The sequence below is a fragment of the Pygoscelis adeliae genome, unplaced genomic scaffold, assembly GCF_000699105.1.
Source record: "Pygoscelis adeliae isolate BGI_AS28 unplaced genomic scaffold, ASM69910v1 Scaffold442, whole genome shotgun sequence".
In the NCBI taxonomy this organism is placed as follows: Eukaryota; Metazoa; Chordata; class Aves; order Sphenisciformes; family Spheniscidae; genus Pygoscelis; species Pygoscelis adeliae.
Genome location: NW_008824191.1, coordinates 714,348 through 734,026, shown reverse-complemented (window position 1 = coordinate 734,026; position 19,679 = coordinate 714,348). Strand labels below are relative to the sequence as shown.

The 19,679-nt window shown below is 55.6% G+C and overlaps 1 protein-coding gene across 1 annotated transcript in view; it reads right to left on the bottom strand.

The window, feature by feature from the left end:
• CNTFR (ciliary neurotrophic factor receptor) overlaps positions 1–19,679 on the bottom strand; it is an 88,253-nt gene that overhangs the window by 36,221 nt on the left and 32,353 nt on the right. Inside the window, exon 3 of the mRNA XM_009334715.1 lies at positions 10,178–10,187. Coding sequence (XP_009332990.1) covers positions 10,178–10,187 — 10 coding nt within the window. The remainder of the gene's footprint in view (positions 1–10,177; positions 10,188–19,679) is intronic.

The following is a 19,679-nucleotide window of genomic DNA, read 5'->3' as shown; positions in this document are numbered from 1 at the left end:
TGCTGCCCCAGGAGAGGGCAGGAGACCTTCCTGCCCGGTGGCACCTATGCCATGCCCCAGCTCTGAGATGTTGCAGGAATTGCCTTCCCATGTGGTATTTGCTTGGGTATTTGCTTGTGGTATTGCAAGGCTTGGGAGAGAAGTGATAAATGGGAGAAAAGCACCCTGTGCCACCTTACAGCCAAGGAAATGGAGGTACAGAGCTGCCAAGGGATGGCCACTGAGGATGGAGAGGTTGACTGAGGATGCCTGCTAAATCCCTCAGCCCTGCGCACATCTCCCCATGCGTGCTGGTGAACCCAGGTGCTCAGTCCACCTCTGCCTCCATGTGAGCATCGCCGGGCTCAGCACCCATGGGTGGCTGAGCTGCCCAAGCCCCTGTCCCCCCCTCCGGCCCCAGGCAGGGCTGGGAGAGCCCTCCTCGCCCACCCGGCTTCCCCGCAGCCCAAGCAGATGTTCTGGGTCCTGTATCCCGGGACGGATCCCGGCTTGATTTATTACTGGACGTGACTTCTGGAGTTTGTCAAAGGCACCCGCTCCCCCTCCCATGACTTTCCCCACACCCTTCCCATTTTGTTTTACATTCACTTTGTGGTCTCCCCACCATAGCTTGCAATAAACAGAAACTCATTTCCAGTATAAACAACTGCACACTCTGCCCCAGCGAGCTGTACAACCCTGCCTTTCCCACTCCCCACCCCTGCCTGCTTTGGGCTCTGGGAAAATGGTCTCTTCCTTCTGCTTTTTTTCACCCCCCACCCTCCTGGTCCTTTCCATTTTTTTTTCACTGAGATTTATAATGTGCCAGCCAGAGCCAGAGTGGTCTATCCCACTCCACGTCACGTACATGCTATTAAAAGTAACTCTACCAATAGATCTCAGTAAGGAAAGCCACCTGAAATCCCAAAGAGCTGGAGCTGGGGATGTTGGACCCAGCACGGCCAAAAGCCTCTCAAGATGTGAGATGCCTCTCAAGGCATGAAACAGGGCAGGATTTAGAAAACTCGAGTCATAGGCTCAGCTCTTGCGCACTGATGCACGGGGGCAAGGCTGTGCCCAGTGCTAGAGTAGCTGTTGGGCGGCTATTGGGATAATGAGGCTCTTGGAGACCCTGCACTGCTCGTAATCCAGAGGCGTTAGTGCCAACAGTGTTATACAGGAGGGATGCTAATGGTGTTCCCATGGGGGTCGTGCCTGGGCAATCACCGGGACCTGCCTGCAGCTGCCTGTGGCTGCAGAGCCCTTTCCCCACGTGGCTTTAACAAAACGCCCCTGCACTGACAACTTTGGCCCAGAACCTGTTTCTGCTCAAATACACACAAGCTTGTGCTTGTTCAACCCAGCGATCCCCTCCGGGGTGCCCTTCCCCAGTGACGGAGGCATGCGGGCCAGATCCTGTCCTCCCCAAGCCCTGAGTCGGGAGGGACGCCAGGGAGATCAGAGGACAGCCCGATGGGGGCCAAGCCCAGGGAGAGAGGCTTTGCAGGGAGGCCATGCAGAGCTGGATGGATTCACCTCTCCAAAGGGCTGGGCTGATGTTCTCAGGGTTGCCTTTATCTGTCTTTAACCACCTGGAAGGGAGCTGCTGAGCCAAGCAGTCTGTCTCCGCTCTTGCTGTGCTCGATGGGGACAGACAGGCACCTGGGGAAGGCAAATTGAGTCTTTCCTCTACATGGGGTACACGACTGTCTGCAGTGTTTTCATGGCTGTACAGGGAGGGTAGCCAATGCACTTGTGCTAGAAAGCCCCTTAACTTTGCAAACACAATGCCCATCAAACATCTTTGTCGCCCAGGGTGGGCACGATGTGCAAAGCCAGGCTGGCTGTGGCTCAGTGGTGTGGATGGTGTGCTTGACCCCACCGTCCTCACCCTCCATCTGCCAGCATGAACCCAAGTGGACGAAGCCAAAGCTGCGCAGATTCAACCAAGAAAAATGGTGAACGTTTTTGACACATGGGTAATCAAACCCTGGAAGAGCTCCGGTGGATTCCCTGCCACTAGAAGTCTTTAAATCAGGACTGAATGCTTTCCTGGCAGCTCTACTGCCCTTCAAAGAGGGATTTATTCAGGGCAGTGCCCTGGCAGGGGCCAAGCAGCAGGGCAGGTGGTGGCAGCGGTTCCCCACGTCTCCCTTGCATCCCATGTCACAGGGATGCTGCAGGGGATGCACACACCTGCCTCTGCCTGTGGCATGAGGACATTGGGGTCAGTCACCTCGCAGTGCTCGGGAACAAGGCTGCTTGTTCGGCCACTGCTCCTTGGTTGCAATTTTACTTTCTGTTACCCTCTGTCTGGGACAAGCCAGCCCAGGACCACCAGTGGTTAGAAGTTAGTCATTTAATTCCAGGCAAGGAGCTGGTCAAAGCAGCCAATGGTTTAATTTTTGCTGGGAGATTAAAACAAACAAGGAAATTAGGTGGGTTAGTGGAAATCAGAACCCAAGTGGCTTGGCTGGAGAGTATCCCAGCATTACAAACTGGTCTCTAAGAGAGTTGGAAATACCCTTATCCCTGCTGCAGATGCTGCCTGACCCCAGGCTCATGGTACTGCCGGCTGGGACTCACCGACTGCAGGGCTTGTGCAGCCCCAGTTGGATTTTGGCTGCTTGGGCAGCATCTCTGTTAGTTTTGCCCTGTTTGGAGTTTTCCATGTTGAAATGAGCACTTTGAGGGGGGTGTGGAGCACTGGGGCGCTGCTGGAGGGCTGCAAAGCACTGGCAGCACTGCACCGAGAGCTCCATGCCTGCAAGCAGGTCGTGCTGATTTGGAAAAAAACCCACACGCATAATTTATGGGGACATTAAACCCGAATGACTGTACAGAACCCGAGTGCAAGCGGCGATTGAGGTACCACAGTGCAGAAACCCCGCACAAAGTGCCGGGGAGCTCCAGCCACAGCTCTCGGTGTCTGCCCACTCCCCGCAGTGGTGAAATTTGCAGCTATATCAAGCAGGTAGGTTTGCCCACCTTCTCTGGTCCTCAGGGAGCAACTGATGCTGATTGGGTCTGTAATACTCCTGAGAGAACCCAGTGGGCAGGATCCGGGCTGAATCTCTATCTCCATTCACCCACTGCAATGCATGAATGCGCTGGGTTGAGCCTTGCATATGACACAAGTACCAGGCTGCTGGCTGGCCCCAGGGAAGCCGTGTCCTCGATGAGAGAGCTGCTCCAGGTGGTTTTAATTCCCTTGAGCAGGAAGGGACTCAGTGACAGAGGTCTGGTAATGTGAAGCCACCTTGGTACGTCCCATGCTGTCTGTGCTGCAGGTCCTGCAGATGGTCTGCCCATCGCATTTGATGGGAAAGCTGAAGGGCATGGGAGATTTCCTCTGCAAAATGGCTGACGCCCATGGCAGCACAATGATTGGGAGGAAATATTCATTTAGAGAAAAGCACAAATGAAAAACTTCAAGCAGAAAAATTCCCAGACTGGAGAAACCCTTCTGTTACGTGCTGAGACTCATTTTGCCTCAACGGCTTGGCTATTATCTTGCGTCATGTCTCCATTTTCCGATGGCATGGCATGACACAGCTCTGTATCACGATGCGAGCAGTTGGTGTTGCAGGTGGCTGTACACAGCACGAGAGTTACAGCCGGCTACAAGGATCTGTACAGGTCTGCCGGATTCCCTAACAACAAATCTATAGCGATGGATTAGCTGTCTATGGAGATAGCTGCCAGCATTTTATCACCGCTTCACACCCCATTGATAAAAGCACTCTTGGTATGAAGGGTGGCCAAGAGATCACTCTTCTCCTCTCCCATGGATGACTAGCTGAAGCTGCCCCCAGCCGGCTAGAGCCCCTTAGCCTTTGCTTTGTCCACCCAAACCGAGCATCCTCAGCGCAGTTAATCACGGCAAGCGTCGAGGCTGGAGACAGCCGAGGCCACCGAAGCCCGTCACAGTTCGCTGACCCTGGGGAGGAATGCAGCTGACTCACACCATGGGAATCTGACCTCCATTGCGGCCCCGTGACTGGCTGAGATCACAGATAGCCATCTCCCGGCCACTGTGGCTCCGGCAGCGCTGCAAACGGTCCCTCTTGCCCTTGAGGGTCACGGCGGGGCGAGCCTCTAACCTTGCTGCACTGATGCTCTTTAGGCATCCCGGTGCGCGCCGCACATCCTGGTGCAGCCCTTGCACCCTTATCCCTGTCCCTGCCCATTCAGGAGCACGGGCAGCAGTCCTGGCTCTCTCCAGCATGATATTTGCAGCTAGGAAATGCTCCAAGTGTGCCAGCACTGGAGCTCTGCTGCCTCTGATTATCCTCCAAGTGACCCACAGGGTCCTGTTAGAGCTGCCGTTATGGTGATTTTTATTTAAATCAATATCTTCCGTGTTATCCCTGAAGCGCTCGCTACTAATAACCTCTCATCCTCCCAGGATGCCTTCAGCCATGGTCAGATTTGCTTTGCTCTGCACAGAGCTACGGGGTCTCAACACTTCTTCTCCTTTACAACTCCACCTCTGCCCATGCCATGACTCTGTTTCAACCTCGGGTGCAATTCAACCCCTCTGGTGGTCACCAATACCTGTGAGACTCCCAGCTGGTATTTAAGTTTCCAGCCACTGTGATGGGAGGAGAAAGCCCTGAAAAATCTAATTTCCAAAGACTTTTTTCAAGTGCCAGCCCCAGGTGGGAACCGATAAAGTAAATCCCCAAGTGTTTGGGTCGAATAGCAGGTTTCAGGTCCAGCGTGTGGCTTTTGAATCCCGCCTCTGCAACACTCCTCATTAGTATTTCCACATCCTGGCCCTGCATTTTTGGCTGTGTGATTGTATGTGCATCCCTGGGGAAAGCAGGGGTTTGTCTGGCTGGTGTTTCTCAACACGGAGCATGGAAGACGTCTACGTCACTTGGTCACCTGCGCCAGCAAAAAGGGGCAGAGGAAACCCCCAGGCACTGATGAGATCCTGCTAACCATGCAATGCACAAAGAAACACCCTGGTTTCCCGACATGTCTGAATTTACAAGAATAAATCCTTTCCTGTTTCATCTGAGCAAGTACAGGTGCTTTCCTATCGGAGCTAAAAGGCTTGGTGGATCTTCCCCAGGTACAAGCGTGGCTCAGCCTGACAGCCACAGGGTAACAGTCCTGGGGTTGGGGACCTGCCAGTGTGAGGCATGGCCCCAAGGCGACCAGAGACGGAGCCCCATGGGGACATGCTGCAAAACCAACCCTTGCTGTGAAGCACCGTGTTGGGGGTGCTGCAGACCCTTGTGGGAACGGCCCCCCAGAATGAAGCACCAGCCACCATCTCACTTCTTCTGCCTGCCCTGGCTACCCTTCCCCAAATCCCTCCCCAACGGCTTCCCCCAAGGTTGTAAAAGCCAAAACCAACAGAGGAAAAAGTGAGGCGTAAACCCGTCATCATGATGGCAGATTGGCGCGTTACGCATTTCCCATGTCAAAATAATGGATCAAAACTCATGCTGCTGCCCGGGCTCCAGAAGGGCACTGCCACTCCTACCCATGGATTATGTTCGATGAAACTGAGTTAGTACCGTTTTTATCTGTCAATTAGGAACCATGAAACAGTTATTAAATAGAGTCAGAGCCCTCCTTGCTGCTCTCTTGGGCAGTGCAGGAGACACATAACAGCCTGTAATGAAGCATTAAGCAGCAGCAGTTTTGTTTCTGATAGGATTGGAAATGATAAGCCAGCGAGGCATGGCTGGATGGGGGGAGCAGGTCCCAGGCTCAGCGGCCATATACCGGCAGCTGCTATGGGGAAGATCAAGACCAAAATTTCTGCCCCCTGCCCTGAATAAAGTCTCTGCAGGACTGCCGTCTTGCTGCATCTGCTTGTGGGGGGAAAAGCGAGGGCCTGAATTTAATTACCTGCTTTTCCTGGTGCGGCTCTGGGTGATAACCGTGGAGCCAGGAGGGCCTTTGGCTGTGTGCAGAGATGTTATCCCAGCCTCGAGGAGAAAAAGGGCTGGTTTGAGCAAGCTTTGAGAGCCAGGGACTGGGCTGTCCATGGGGATGGAGATAACACAGGCGCAATCCACTTCTGGAGGTCATCAGAGTCCAGGGGATGCAGTCGCTGCCCTCCCACCGCAGACGCAATGCCCTACGGCATCTTTCAGTATGCTGGCACAGCTTGGGGCCGAAGCTTTCCCCCAGGCCAGGTTGGGATGTCTACCTGCCCTCAGGGGCTCTCTGCCCAGGATTTGGCACAGGGCAAGGCCAAATTCTGTGCAGAGTGGTGGTGGTTCTGCAGGGAGGGAGATCCCAGGGAGGGGGGAAAGCACATGGGAAGGGGCAGAGGCGCATGGTCCCAGTGCCACTGGACACATTTACCCATCTCCTTCCCACCCCTTGTGCCTCAGGGCTTGGTAAGCCCTTGCTCTGCCCTGGCAGCTCTGAACCCATGCCAGCCCCAGGATGCCCAGGAGGGTGTTTGCTCACCCACACACAGTTGTGGATCCATCCCCTCCCCAGTCCGTGCAGGCATACCTGCAGGCAGCGCCTGTTTGTAGCCAAGGGGCCACCCAAATGGGGATGGAGCAAACTGTCTTCCCCCTCGTCCCGGTGAACACCAGGGATCTGGCCATGTCTAAGGCTTTTGCACATTTGTGGCTGCTTTGCAGCTTGCTCACTTCCAGTGGAAACACGACAACAGGCGCAGTCATAGAATCATAGAATCATAGAATCATTAAGGTTGGAAAAGACCTCTAAGATCATCGAGTCCAACCGTCAACCCAACACCACCATGCCCACTAAACCATGTCCATAAGCGCCACATCTACACGTCTTTTAAATACCTCCAGGGATGGTGACTCCACCACTTCCCTGGGCAGCCTCTTCCAATGTTTAACCACTCTTTCAGTAAAGACATTTTTCCTCATGTCCAATCTAAACCTCCCCTGGCGCAACTTGAGGCCATTTCCTCTCGTCCTTTCGCCAGTTACTTGGGAGAAGAGACCAACACCCACCTCGCTACAGCCTCCTTTCAGGTAGTTGTAGAGAGCAATGAGGTCTCCCCTGAGCCTCCTTTTCTCCAGGCTAAACAACCCCAGCTCCCTCAGCCGCTCCTCATAAGACTTGTTCTCCAGACCCTTCACCAGCCTCGTTGCCCTTCTCTGGACACGCTCCAACACCTCGACGTCCTTCTTGTAGTGAGGGGCCCAAAACTGAACACAGTATTCGAGGTGCGGCCTCAGCAGTGCCGAGTACAGGGGCACGATCACTTCCCTACTCCTGCTTCTAGTCTTTTTGCTTCTAGTGATTTTAAATGAAAGGTTTAGTTTCCAGGGCTTTCCCTTTTGGAGCTTCCTCCAATTTTATTAAAACCTTATCAAAGAAAAATAAAACGAGCAAAATCTTGAACCCAACTGCTTAATTCTCTAACTTCCTGATTCACCAAAAATTTTCAGCTGGCTCTGAATTCCAGGGCATTTTTCTGAAGTTGCCAGTGAACAGCAAAATACATTCATTCCCTTTTTCTGGGCAAAACTCTCAGGAATCCCTCCCCAAAAACTAGCATCTCCCAGTGCAATGAGGGTACCCGCCAGCTCCTTCTCCAATTGCCAGCCTTCAGAGAGCAGGAGGGAAATGCACTGTGGTGTGATGCTGGCTCATTACAAGCCAACACCATCCACACCTCTCTTCGCAGGGATTTTGCAGAATTTGCAAGCTATTAAGAGACCCCTGGACAAGTTGCATGATTGCACCACTGTGTCCTGAGTCCTACCACCACAGCATCCCCGCAGCATGGTCTGCAGCACCTGGCCTTGAGGCTAAGCCCTCTTCTTTCCTTCCAGCCATTCAGAAATGAGAGGGAGACCTCAGCCCAGCAGAGATCTGAGCTCTCCCTGCATGGAAAAACGTAGCTATAGTAACAAATTGCTCAGGGCTGCAAGGCAATGATGGACAGGTTTCAGCATGGCAGAGGGGAGGGATGCTGGTACCCCAGCAGGTAGGATGCTGGTGAGAGTAGCATGGAGGGGACGGTGATGGGCACGCTTCCTGGGAGAAGCAGCCTCCTCCTACACGCTCTGCCCTGCTGCATGCCCATGCTGTGGGCATGTTGTACCAGAGTGGGAATCTCTAAACCTCACGGACAGAGGCAGACTTGTTGAGTATTTATCGCTACCAAGCTATCTCAGACAACTTCACCTTGCTAAGATAAAGAAGATGCCCAGGACACAGCTGAAGCAGTTGTGCTGCCTCTCCAACCTGTCTGAGGAATAAAAAGGGGGAAAAACTTGAGGCGGAAGGAGAAGCAACAGCTGTTGTAAAAGAGAAGAAACCCAGAAGACAGGAAAGGCAGAGATGGGCACACCCAGCCCCTGTGTTACCCTCTGCATTGCAAGCTGCTCCCTCACGCAGCTGCTAACACGGCCCCTGTGCATTGGGATGGGACAGGATCTTGGGCAAGCTTTCCCCACCTGCACCACGGTGGTTCACATGGCTTGCAGGCAGCAGGGGAGCCCGATACCGCCCAGGCTGGATTTCATCCCAGCTCCCGCTGGCAGCTTGTGTGCAAGCCCCTGTTGTGGTTTGGTATCAGCTGGTGGAGCCGGCACAGCACAGCTGGGGCAAGCTGGGGAAGGAAAGATGCAGCAGGGACAAGAGAAATGGCAATCCCTGCCTGTTCTGGGTAGTTGGAGGTTTCCAGCCCCCTTCCCACCTTGACTGTGCCTGCAAGGTGGCCAGGAGGGAAGGCCATGTTAGGTTGCTGGAAAGAAGCACATCTGTATCCTGTGCACCAACATCAAGACAGGGGGAAGGAGCAACCCAAGTGGTTCTCCCTACTCTAGCCTGAGGAGGATGCAAAATTAAGGCCAAATGCAGCCCAGGGTCCTTACAAAGCACCTTCCACCCTCAGCTGCCTGGGGACCTTGGCCTTTGCAGCCCCACAGCAGCAGGATGCTGCCCTCGCTGCACCTCTCCAGCACACAGAGGCTCCAGGATGTTCCTCAGGGATCAGCCTCTGCTTTCGGAAAGCAGCCAAGTGGCAAAACCAGGCTGGAGCCTGCTGCCACTGACACAGAGCTGCTCAGCCAAGAGACAAACGTGGGGCAGGGATGCAGACAGGGAGACCCACAGGGGCTTTTTGCAGCAGTGGTGAAAGGGCTCTGCAAACACCTCCATCTCAGCATGAGCATCCTCTGGCTGGCAAGAGGGGCTGCTGCCTGACCAGCTCTTCCGTGCCTGCTTCGTACCCAGGAGGGATTCTGGGGTGGAGGGGAGGGAAGGTGGCCAACCCCTACTCCCAGACCTCCCCGGCTTTCCTGAAATTTGCCCAAGAACAAACTCTCAGGGATTAGCAGCGGCCACATCCTGGTAAGAACAATATTAAGGGATTATGAGATTAGAAATACCATTTATGCCGAGAGGAATAACTCTAATTCTTATCTGATTGTCTACAGATGTCAGCAATCAAAGCGCCTCTTTCATGCAAAGCAGGGAGCACTGCTGCCAGAGCGGTAGGTGAACACAACTTGGCCCCCTCCTAGCACGAGGAGAGCCAGCTCCTCCTGCTGATACGTGCCCTGGATCGTGTCTGGCGGCAGCCACCGGCATGCAGACAGGGTTAGTTTCTTTTGTGGTGGAAAGCTGCCCGGCAGGAGCCCTGCACTGGGGCTGCATCCCCCTCCTCTTGTGTCTCTGCTGGGCTGCCCACCCCATACAAGTTCACCCGTGCCTGCTGCATGCAGGGCGCTGGTGGAGAGCCTGAGTTGGTGGGTGCTGCTTTGCCCACGAGCAAAGCCACGTGGGCTTTTTTGCCTGAAACCCCTTTTTTCAGGCTTTTTTGCCCGAAACCCCACATCTCCAGCTCAGTTGCAAGCCCACCATGGCCCATCTGCTACCCTGGACCACCAATTCCTCCTGCCCTGAGCTGTGTCCCCCTGTGCAACATCAACACCTTCTGAGAAGGCGGGACCACGACATGCAGGGTGCATGGCATCCCCTGAGTGATGCATGGCTCTTCTTGCTCCTGGAGGGGTCAGATGGCTTCAAAAAGAGACAAACTAACCTGGTTTCACCCCAAACCGGTGTGCTGCCCCGCCACACTCTCAGGGCCTGCCTTAACCCCCCGTTGGAGGGGCCGAGACTGCCAGCGCTAGAGGCGACATCACCGGCTCCGTGGCACAACTGCTCCCTGGGCTGGCTGAGCACTTTGTTCCAGCTCGCCTGGGGAGGCAGCTCCTAATGGGGAGGCCTGGGAGGCTCTGCCTGGCCATTAAGGGAGGTAAGTGCTTCAGGATGCGGTGTGCCAAGCTCCTGTCTGCACGCTGGAGGCAGAGGTTCACAGGGAGCTGCTCCCAGCTCCCTCTCCACTGCCATTTGATGGCACATTATCTCCATTCGGCTCCTCATCAAAAGCTCTCTGTCAATCCCTCCTTCAGAGGAGGGCTGTGGGAGCTTCCTCTCCTTCACGCTAATGTCTCACATGAGTCTTTCCTCCCTGCCTCCCTCCCCCCTTCCCTTTCTCAGCCCTGAGCCATCTCATCCCATTTTGGTCCATTTTGCTTGTCTGCCTTCCCCGTGCCTTGCAGACACTCCAGTGCTGAGCCACCGCTCAGCTCCTCCTGGCCGGGAGCAGGGTGCACACAAAGCCGAGGCATCAGGGAGCTGGAATGGAGCAGGGTGAGGACCCGTGCTCCTCCTGAGCTCTGCAGGACTGCTGCCAACCCTCCCCTTCCCAGGCACCTTGCTCCAGGGTGCTCATTCGCAGCTGCCCCCAGCGTCTTGGTTAACCTCCCTGCACTAGCCAGAGCAGCTCAGCGCTGCAGGGAGTATGGCTGGCTGAGACATCTGGAAAGCAACCATCATCCCCATCCCATCACTGTCCCACAGCACACCTGCACAGGGTTGGACTAACTCAGTTTCGACCCAGCGAGGGCAGCTCTGCCCTTCCCCACCTCCCTCATTTTGCTCCTTATAAACTCCACTCTCCTGCTGTCTTTCAGGCCAGATATGAGCACCAGTTATCTCAGAAGATGCAGGGGATGAGGGGCACAGTATCAGCCCCATCCTAAGCGGGGACATGCAGCATCCTCCGAATGCCCCGCAGCCTGCTGTGCTGCAGGTTTGTCCTCGCAGCCCTGCTCCGCACCACCAAACACCCAAGTCACATTATCTGACAAAAGAAACAGCCACTGCGAAGCTAAATCTGCAAGACAGGGATATGCACCTTCCTTAACTCACCAACTTGAAGGCCGCGGGAGAAAATTAGTTCATCTCACCTGACCTCCTGGGTTGCACAGGCCATTACGTCCCTCCGTTATCCCTCTATTGAGCCCAATAACTCGTGTTTGACTGAATCATCTTTCAGCAAGGCAGCCAGCCTTGCTCTGCAGATAACAAGCGACAGAGGAGCTGCCACTGCTTTTGGCAGTTTGTTCCAATGCTTAATCATTTTTTCTATTAAAAATACGAGCCTCATTTCTAATTTGAATGTGGCTGTGCTCAGATTCCAGTCATTGGCTCTAGTTATGGCTTTGCTTGCTGGTTTAGTACCCAGTATCTTCTCTGCTTGGAGGTAATTACCAACGGGAGTCAGGGCATCTTTCCAGCTCCTCTTGAAGCCACTGAACAGACTATTTTAAGTCTTTCTCCTTACAGCAGTTCCCCCTACTCCCTTTGCATCCTTCTTTACTTTCCCTGGTTTTCCAAGGTCCTTCTCAAATTACTCCTCCCATAACATCCCAGGACCAATCTGCAAGGAGGTTAAAATTGTCTCTTTGTTGTATATATGCAGCATTTGGCAGACCTGGCTCAGTCTTGGCTCTGAAAGTCCCAGAATGGTCTTTTTGGCCAGCCTGTCCCAGTACAAACTCACAGTTTGGGGCATCTGCATCCTGGCACCCTCCTGCAGGAGGTTTCTTCTGTGCTCTTTGCAATTTTGCCTTTTTTCATCATAATTAAGCCCTGGAGGTGCGTGGCAGCACAGACTTTGCACCGCCACCAGCCCTGGGGAGCTGCTCTGCTCGCCCCAAGTGAGAATCATCCCCGAGGTTTGCTCTGATCCACCAGTCGCCAGGAGACAGGGAAGCAAGGGAAGGGAATGCAGCAAAATGATGCCTGCAATGACTATGTATCACAGCAGCTTTGTGAGCTTTTTAATGCCCATGAAAAAGCCCACCGCTCTTTTTCACTTCTGAACAAAACCCTCAGCATCCTCTGTGGGCCGACACAGCAGCCCCTGCACTGCTATGGCAAAAATCACAGCCATAAGCTCTGCCTTGGCAGCTAAAAAAGTAAGTGGTGTTTCACCTCCTGAGACTCTGGAGGCGATGGGAGCATTGTTGGTGTGCTTATGCTGCTCCAGCAAGGCAAGCCTGGTTTGCAAAAGCCACGTGTCACCACCTGCACTTCCAGCAAGGAGCAGCCTGGTGCTCTTGCACAGACCCCAACCCAGCAGCATTTTCCCACCTGCTTTGCATTAATGTGAATAGCAGGGGTGGCCACGGGACCAGCTACCTCCTCCATGCTCTCTTCTCCAGAAGGAGTGCAGGGGTCTGATTTTTGGACCTTATTTCGCCACTTATGTCCAACGCAGCAGGTTAACTGGAGATATGGAAATTCCCCCCTCCCCAGGCTTCACAGCTCTGTCTCCCTGCTGCAGACCGGGAGCCACTGCAGGGAGCAGAAGGAAGCAGAAGTAAACCCACATGTTGGCCAGCCATGCCCAGCCAGCTCTGGCTTGCTTGGCCAGGCAGCGGGAGAAGGAGGAGGGATGGGAGGAAGGGCTGATTGACGGAGGCTGTGGCAGAAAGGGGAGCATGTGTGGAAGTTGCCCATGGGCGATGCCTCCAGGCTGGCTGCCCATGAGCTGTCCCGCTCCACGGTGTGATGCAGAGGCACCCAGTCCTGTGTGACCGGAATGTGCTGTTCCCCCGAGGTGGGCTGTGGCAGGTGGGAGCCCTGTGGTGGGGGGAGCCCAACCCAGCACACCCCAGTTGGGAAGCCACATAGGGTGAGGAGGGCACTGAATCACCAGTCTGGTTTCTAAGCCCAGTTGTGGGGCCTTGGGAAATCGCTCCTCAGCCTGTGCCTCAGTTTCCTCTTCTGCCTTTTCATTTAGGCTCTGACCCCCCTGCTTCCCACTGAGCTGAGGCTCTTCTCCCTGACAGGGAGGGGAATGGGAGGTGGCAGGGGCTGCCCTGTGTCCCCAGTGCAGCACTGGAGTCCGGGTCCCTCGGTTTTGGTGAGGGCAAGGGAGGAAGAGGAGGAAGAAACTGATGAGGCCAAAGAGCCTTTGCAGAGGGCAGCTGCACCTGGCTGGCAACTCGGGGAAGTCAGGCACAGAGGGAAGGGGGAGCGGCTTGGGTCTAAACACAGAGGCAGAGATGAAGAGCCTTTGCAGAGGGCAGCTGCACCTGGCTGGCAACTCGGGGAAGTCAGGCACAGAGGGAAGGGGGAGCGGCTTGGGTCTAAACACAGAGGGCAGAGATGAATCCAGCACTGGAGGACTGAGCGTTAGGAAATCAATCAGGAGCCAGAAATGTGCCCACAACAGCCAAAGACTCTCCATGCCAGGATCCCCTCTTTGCAAAGGCACATTCAAACCCATTGCACACTGTCTTTCAAGCAACAGAGCTGCCCACCAGGCTGTGCAACTACACCGCTGTACACACAGGGATGCTGCGGCATGCGGGCAGTGATGCACAGGTATGCACGGGCAGGTCATCGCGCCCCGGACCTGCACAGAGACACCCGCATGGGCACCTTTCTGCCCAGCACCCTCTGCTCTGTGCTGAGACGAATGCCTGTGCAGTGCCGGATGCTTTGGGCTCTCGCCTTGCTGCAGGGATGGCTTTGGGAACACAAACCGCCTTGGGCACTTCTCTGGGAGAAGTGTGTGTTGGGACCTGCGGGCCATGCCACCAGCGTATCCCCCGCCATCAGAGGCAGGGATTCAGCAAGGCTGCTATTCCCCAAAAAAGTGAACAGCACCATGTCAGCTTCAAAGACAACAACAGATGATGAATCGCAGCCCCTTCATCATACACACAATGTATTTCACAGCTCCCTGGCTCCAGCCTGCCGGAGTCCTCAGGCACTGGCTCGGACCAACACAGGTTGCACAGCATCCAGAAAGCAGCCGAAAGGCAGAGAGCTGCTCGAGCCCTCTGCTTTCTTCCCTGACCAAAAGGACAGGGCACATGCATCTGCGGCGCCGTGCAAGGCTGCTCCTTGTGGAACATGCACTGAGTTGGGGTGTGCTCAGCACAAAGCCGCACACACTATAAGGCTGTGGCGAGGAAAAACATCCGCTTAGAACAAGGCAGCCCAACAGGAGCAAAAATACAGCACCAAGGTCTCAGCTCTGGCTCCTAACCTCCCGAGGGTTTCCTGGCATGGACCCACTGAGTGATCTCCTGGCCTCCAGAGATGGACAGCAGCATCCATCTCCCCTCCCTACAGGTCTGAGCTCAGCCATGCAGGACATCAAGCTTCCCCTGTGGACCTGACTCTGGTCCAGCCTGGTTTCGTGGTCGCTCTGTCCTCCATGTCTCTCAGTTGGGGCAAACTGCAGCACTGGGGAGCCACTGCTGGTCCCTGCTGCATGAGGTTCTGCGCAGGCACCGTTGGGCTCCGGCTCTTCACACCCCCAGAGCAAGACCAATTTTCCCCGTGCTGCTTGGCACAGCAGGGTGTCATTGCTCACTTGCTTCGGCAAACGCCCTGCACTCCTCTCTCTCCCCTGCATCACCAGCAGCCCGGCTGCCCGGTCTGGTACCCTGTGAGCTGGTGGGGAGAGGGACGAACGCCCCGCCGTTAGCCACATCCGCGCTTGGCAGGCTGTGCACGGCTCCCGTCGGTGCAGAGAAGACCATCCTGGAGACAAAACAAGTGGCCGTCACCCTAGGGATGGTATCATAAACCATTTTAATAAGGCATTTTGCTCCCCCTCCCCACCATCCCAACTCACGCAAACACTGTCTTGTTTAGTTGGCAGCAAATGATAAAGACCCCCAGGGAGCAGAGGAGGGGGAGAAAAGGGACATCTGTTTAGAGCATTTCTACTGCGTGGCTCTCCCAGGCTATTTCTATCTCTTCTTGTCAAAATTTATCAACTGCGTAATTGTTTAAACAGCATTAAAGTGCTTGGAGCAAGAGCAACTGGAAATTGTCCTGCAGTTGCCTCTGGTACTGATGCTGACAGCTCGGGAGGGGACTGGGGAGAGAAGGGATTCATCAGGCATGGGAACCCTCTGACTCCTTTTCTGGGGGGAAGACACCACCCCGTCCTCCTAACAGGAGGAAAATAATCTCACTTTATTCCCAGTGCCCTTCCCTGCTTTCCAGACCCAAGACTCTCCTCCCTCTCCTCTCCTCCCCACCCTGACCTGCTGTTAGCACACATTTACTCTGCTAAATTATTTACAGCAGACGCACTGGCTCAGGAAACCATAGCTAATGACAATGTCTTTCACGCTGAAGTACACTGGATCCTGCCCTGACCCTGCTGAGCCCTCGGCTGGGACCTCACCACTTGCCCGGGCCCCGCTGTGGTTCCCAGCTGCTGCTGGCAATTTTGGAAAGGGATGGAGAAGCACTGGGAGCTGGGAAAAGATGAGGATTTGTTGCTGCCTGCCACCTCCTCTCCTTCCAGGTGGCAGGGGTGGGGCTGCAGAGGGTCCCCACCGTGGGGTCTTCATCCCTGGGGAAACTACCTGGCCTAGGTCCCTGCAGACATGGGCATATGTGGCTGGTGACAGGCAAGAGCTGTACCCCAATGCTGGTGCGGTTTCTTCTTCCAGCATCATCCGGGAAGCGGACTGTGATTTTTTTTTTAAGTGCCACAGCCGTGTGGAGCCGTGGGTGGAGAGGGAAAAGCAGCATCCACATGCGGAGCATCAACCCCTTTGCTCCCTGCCCCATGGCTGCATCGACAGGAGGTGGCCTCATCTCGGCTGGTCCCTCCCCTCCCAGCACCCTCGAAGCGGGGACCCACCGCCAGCGGGCGGCAGGAAGCTCGTGCCAAATATTTTGACAAGGGGCACTTAGGAGCAGCCGAGACAAAATCCTTCCTGGCACAGAGGCCAGTGCAAACAGCGCCAGTGTGTGTCCCCTCCACTCCCCCTGGCAGGCACGGTCCCAGCCCGCGGCCAAGAAGGTTTTGTCCTCCCAGCCCCGGGCATCCCTAATTCCTGGCATGGGGGAGCAGGGGTTGTGGGAAACTGTTTAGACTGGACTTGGACTTCTTTAATTACAGGGCTGATTTTGTCATGTCAAGGAGGATAAACAAACCTCAGGAGAGCATGAGGAGGCTGTGCTGCCATCCGCCCGGGACACGGGACGCTGGCACGGCATGCAGCCTTTGGCATTTGTGCTAGACAAGGATGGGGAGGGCTTCCCAGGAAGCTGCCAAGCCCCAAAGGCCTTTCCCCCCTTCTCCTCCAGCCCGGCAGCTGCTGGGATGGGGCAGGGGGTAAGAGCTGGGCTGCCCCCCTGCCTCATCCCATGAGCTCATCCCCAGTCCCGCTGCAGGAGGGGATGCACAGGCAGCCTTTGGGCTTGTTTCACACCTAGGTCCAAAGCTTGGGACCTCCCCAGGTGCTCGCCAAAGGGGTCCTTGCACCTGGGAGCACCCTCCCTCTGATGGACGCTCCATCCCTGGCTCTGGCTGGTCACCGGCAACCCCAGGACTCCCCCACCTCTGCCCGGGAGAGTGGGCTGGTGAGGGGGCAACCACCTAACCACCTTCTTCGCTTCTTGGTGCTCTCATACCATGTGATGCTCCCACCACAACTCAGGGGAAGAGTGAAGCTATGAGCTCTCCACAGAACCCAACCCAGCATGAGCTCATTGGTCGCTGGGGTCAAGCATGGGGCCTCGTCCCTTCAGGTGCCCGCGAGGACATGCCATGGGACATGGGACCCTGCAAGTGCTGGCCACCTCCTGGGCATGCTCTTCCCTCGGGCAGGGGCTCCACAGGCCACAGCATCGGCAAAGCCAGGGAAGAGCTGCCGGCGCTGCGGTCCCGTGCTGCGGCACCTAATCAATGCCGCGTCCCCCCCCACCCCCCCCACCTCTGCACACTCCCCCCCGCCCCCAGCTCCCCCGCGGGAAGGGGGGGGGGCCTGCAAGGATGGGAGAGGGGATATTTTTATTGTTTCTGACACCGGCTGCCCCAGATTATCATATTTTATGCAGCGAGCCAAAGAAGCATCACTCTGCTATGCTGCAGCTGGGCAGGCTGCCCAGCCCAGCAAGGGGAAGGACGGGAGGAATGCAGCGGGGCGCGGGTGCATGCACGCATGTGTGCAAGCGTGCGAGTGCGTGCACACGCGGGCCACGGGGCACCGCTTCATTCAGCCCTTCTGGTTGTGGCACGGCAGCGTGCACCCCGCCGGACGGGGCAGAAAGGTCACCCACTGCCTGCAAACGCGTTTGTTTTTCTAGTCCGGCTCCTAATTCAATTAGGGCTAATTGCATTTGGGAGCGTGGCGGGGTTTTTGGGTGGGTTTTTTTTTTGGCCTTCTCCTTAAAAAGCAGGGATGGCAATTTGCATATAGTTACCCAGCATGCCTTTCCAGCTCCCAGCCAGGCCAAGACCCAAAATCTGGGCACAGGCAGCAAAGTTCGTCCGTTGAGTTTTTCCAGCCGTGAACAAACAGCTCGGCACGGAAAGGCGGCGATCGGAGAGCATGCGTGCCTCATGAAACAAAGCTGGATTTCGATGAATGAGGCATTCTCGCAAGCTGGTTGACCCTGCCTGCAGTGGTCCCTTCCCACGGCTTTCAGGAACTGGGGGGTGATGCTTGGCCGTGAAGCCCCCCCGCAGCCATTGCACCTACCCAGCCCCCAGCACTGTGGGCATGTGGGGAAAAATCAACCACATCCACAGCAATAAACCCAACAGCTTTGGGGTGCATGTCCCGATGCTGGAACATCATCAGCCACTTGCTTAAATTTATTAGCTCCATCCCTGCCACAGGTTTGGTCCAGGTTAATGTAGTCCTGCCCCAAGCCCTGCTTGGGCACAGCCTTGGGGCTGACCTTGCATGGGGCCGTCCCCGAGGGGCAGGAGGACGTTTGGAGGGTGAGAGGGATGAATCGCAGGGGCGGGTGCTGCTCCCTGCCAGCTGGCCCTGGTGCCAGGGAACAGTCACAGTCATGTTTAACTTGCTGATCTTGAAATAGCCTCAGTTTACATGGCCGCGGGAAGGGATTGTATAAGTTCATAGGGGAAAAATCCATCAAAAGGGCTTTTAAAAAAAAAAAAAAGTCCTGCGTCACAGATCGCTGGACACAAGCAGGGAAATATCTGCACGCGCTGACCCCAAGCCCGTGCTTCTCCATCAGCATCTGTGCCAGTGGCAGGAGAACTGGCCCGACCGGCAGCACCCTGCTCCGAGGCAGAGGCATCCTCGCTGCCGGCTGCCGGAGCCAGCCAAACCTCTGTTTTCCCAAGCCAGCGTGTCAGCAGTGCCCTCCTACAGTTTCTCCCACCAAACCAACATAGAGAGGCAGCCAGGCAGACACCGGTCCCTGGCACTGCCTTCCTCTACTGTTTAGCCCATGCCCATCACGGGATGCTCACGCCTGCCCTGGTGCTCCATCCCTCTCCTGCGGAGCTGGAGGTGCACATCTTACATGGAGAGGTTGTTACCTTCTTTGTTTCTTCTTTATTTTGGATGGGTGAAAAAGACAAAAAGTTATAAAAACAAATGAAAAAAAAGATGCAAACTGTAGTCCAACCCTCCGGTTGCAGCTGGAGCCCAGCTGGGAGGAATGGGACTTCTAAGGCAGAAAAAAGGGAGGCTCTGATTATTTATTAGTGGCCAATGTTTGATTGTTTGCTAATCAGGCCAGAGAACACACTCGGGCTCTCCCGGCCTTCCCGCTCACATGTGGTTCCTGTTGCTTTGCCCCTTCCCCCCTCCCTCTCTCTGGTTTTGCTTTGTTTGTTTTTCTGTTAATTTGGTTGTTTTTCCATGTTGTTTTCCGTCAAACCGCATGTTTTTTTCCCTTTCTCTCACCAGCCACTTCAGTGACAGGCACAGAGGAAGGAGGCCAGCCCGGAGCCGCTTGCCCTCTGCCAGTCCCTCTCCCACCGTCGCCTGGGAGGCAGCAGTGCCCATGGGGCAGGGCTGGGTCTGGGACTGGGCTATGAGCCCCCATGCCACCAATGCGACGCGGAAGGCAACTCCACTGCCTGCATCCTGACCTGTGTCCCTGCTGCTGGAGGGGATTTTGCTGTATTTTCTCTCTCACGCAGACCCCATGCCTGCGGGCATCCCAGTCCACCCGGCAGCAGCCCCATTAGGCTGTGGGCAGCAGCACAGCCGGTGTTGCTTGGGCATCCCCACAGCCGGGCACAGGGGCAGCAGGAGAGGGGCAAAGGGGCAGAGCTGCCGGGTCAGGATGGAGATAAGCAGGTTAGAAAGGCACAGAGGGATGGGAGCAGAAGGATGGACGCCCGCTCTGGCTGCCTCCCTCCCTCCCCTCTTTGCACACAAGGCCTCCCCGCTCCCATGTGCGCTCTCCGGCTTCTGGCAGCCTTTCTGCCGCGCGTTTCCACTCCTCTCTGGCCCATTAGCAGTATTTTTATAACATTCTGTAATGCACAGAGCCATGTGCCAAACCTCAAGAGCGCATTATTTCCCAACGTCTTTGTTATATCCATCCCCGGGCCCTCCAGCCGTGCGTTACCAAATGCAGAGCTATGGCTCCCGGGGGGAGCCCGGGGCCCGGCGCCGTGGTCC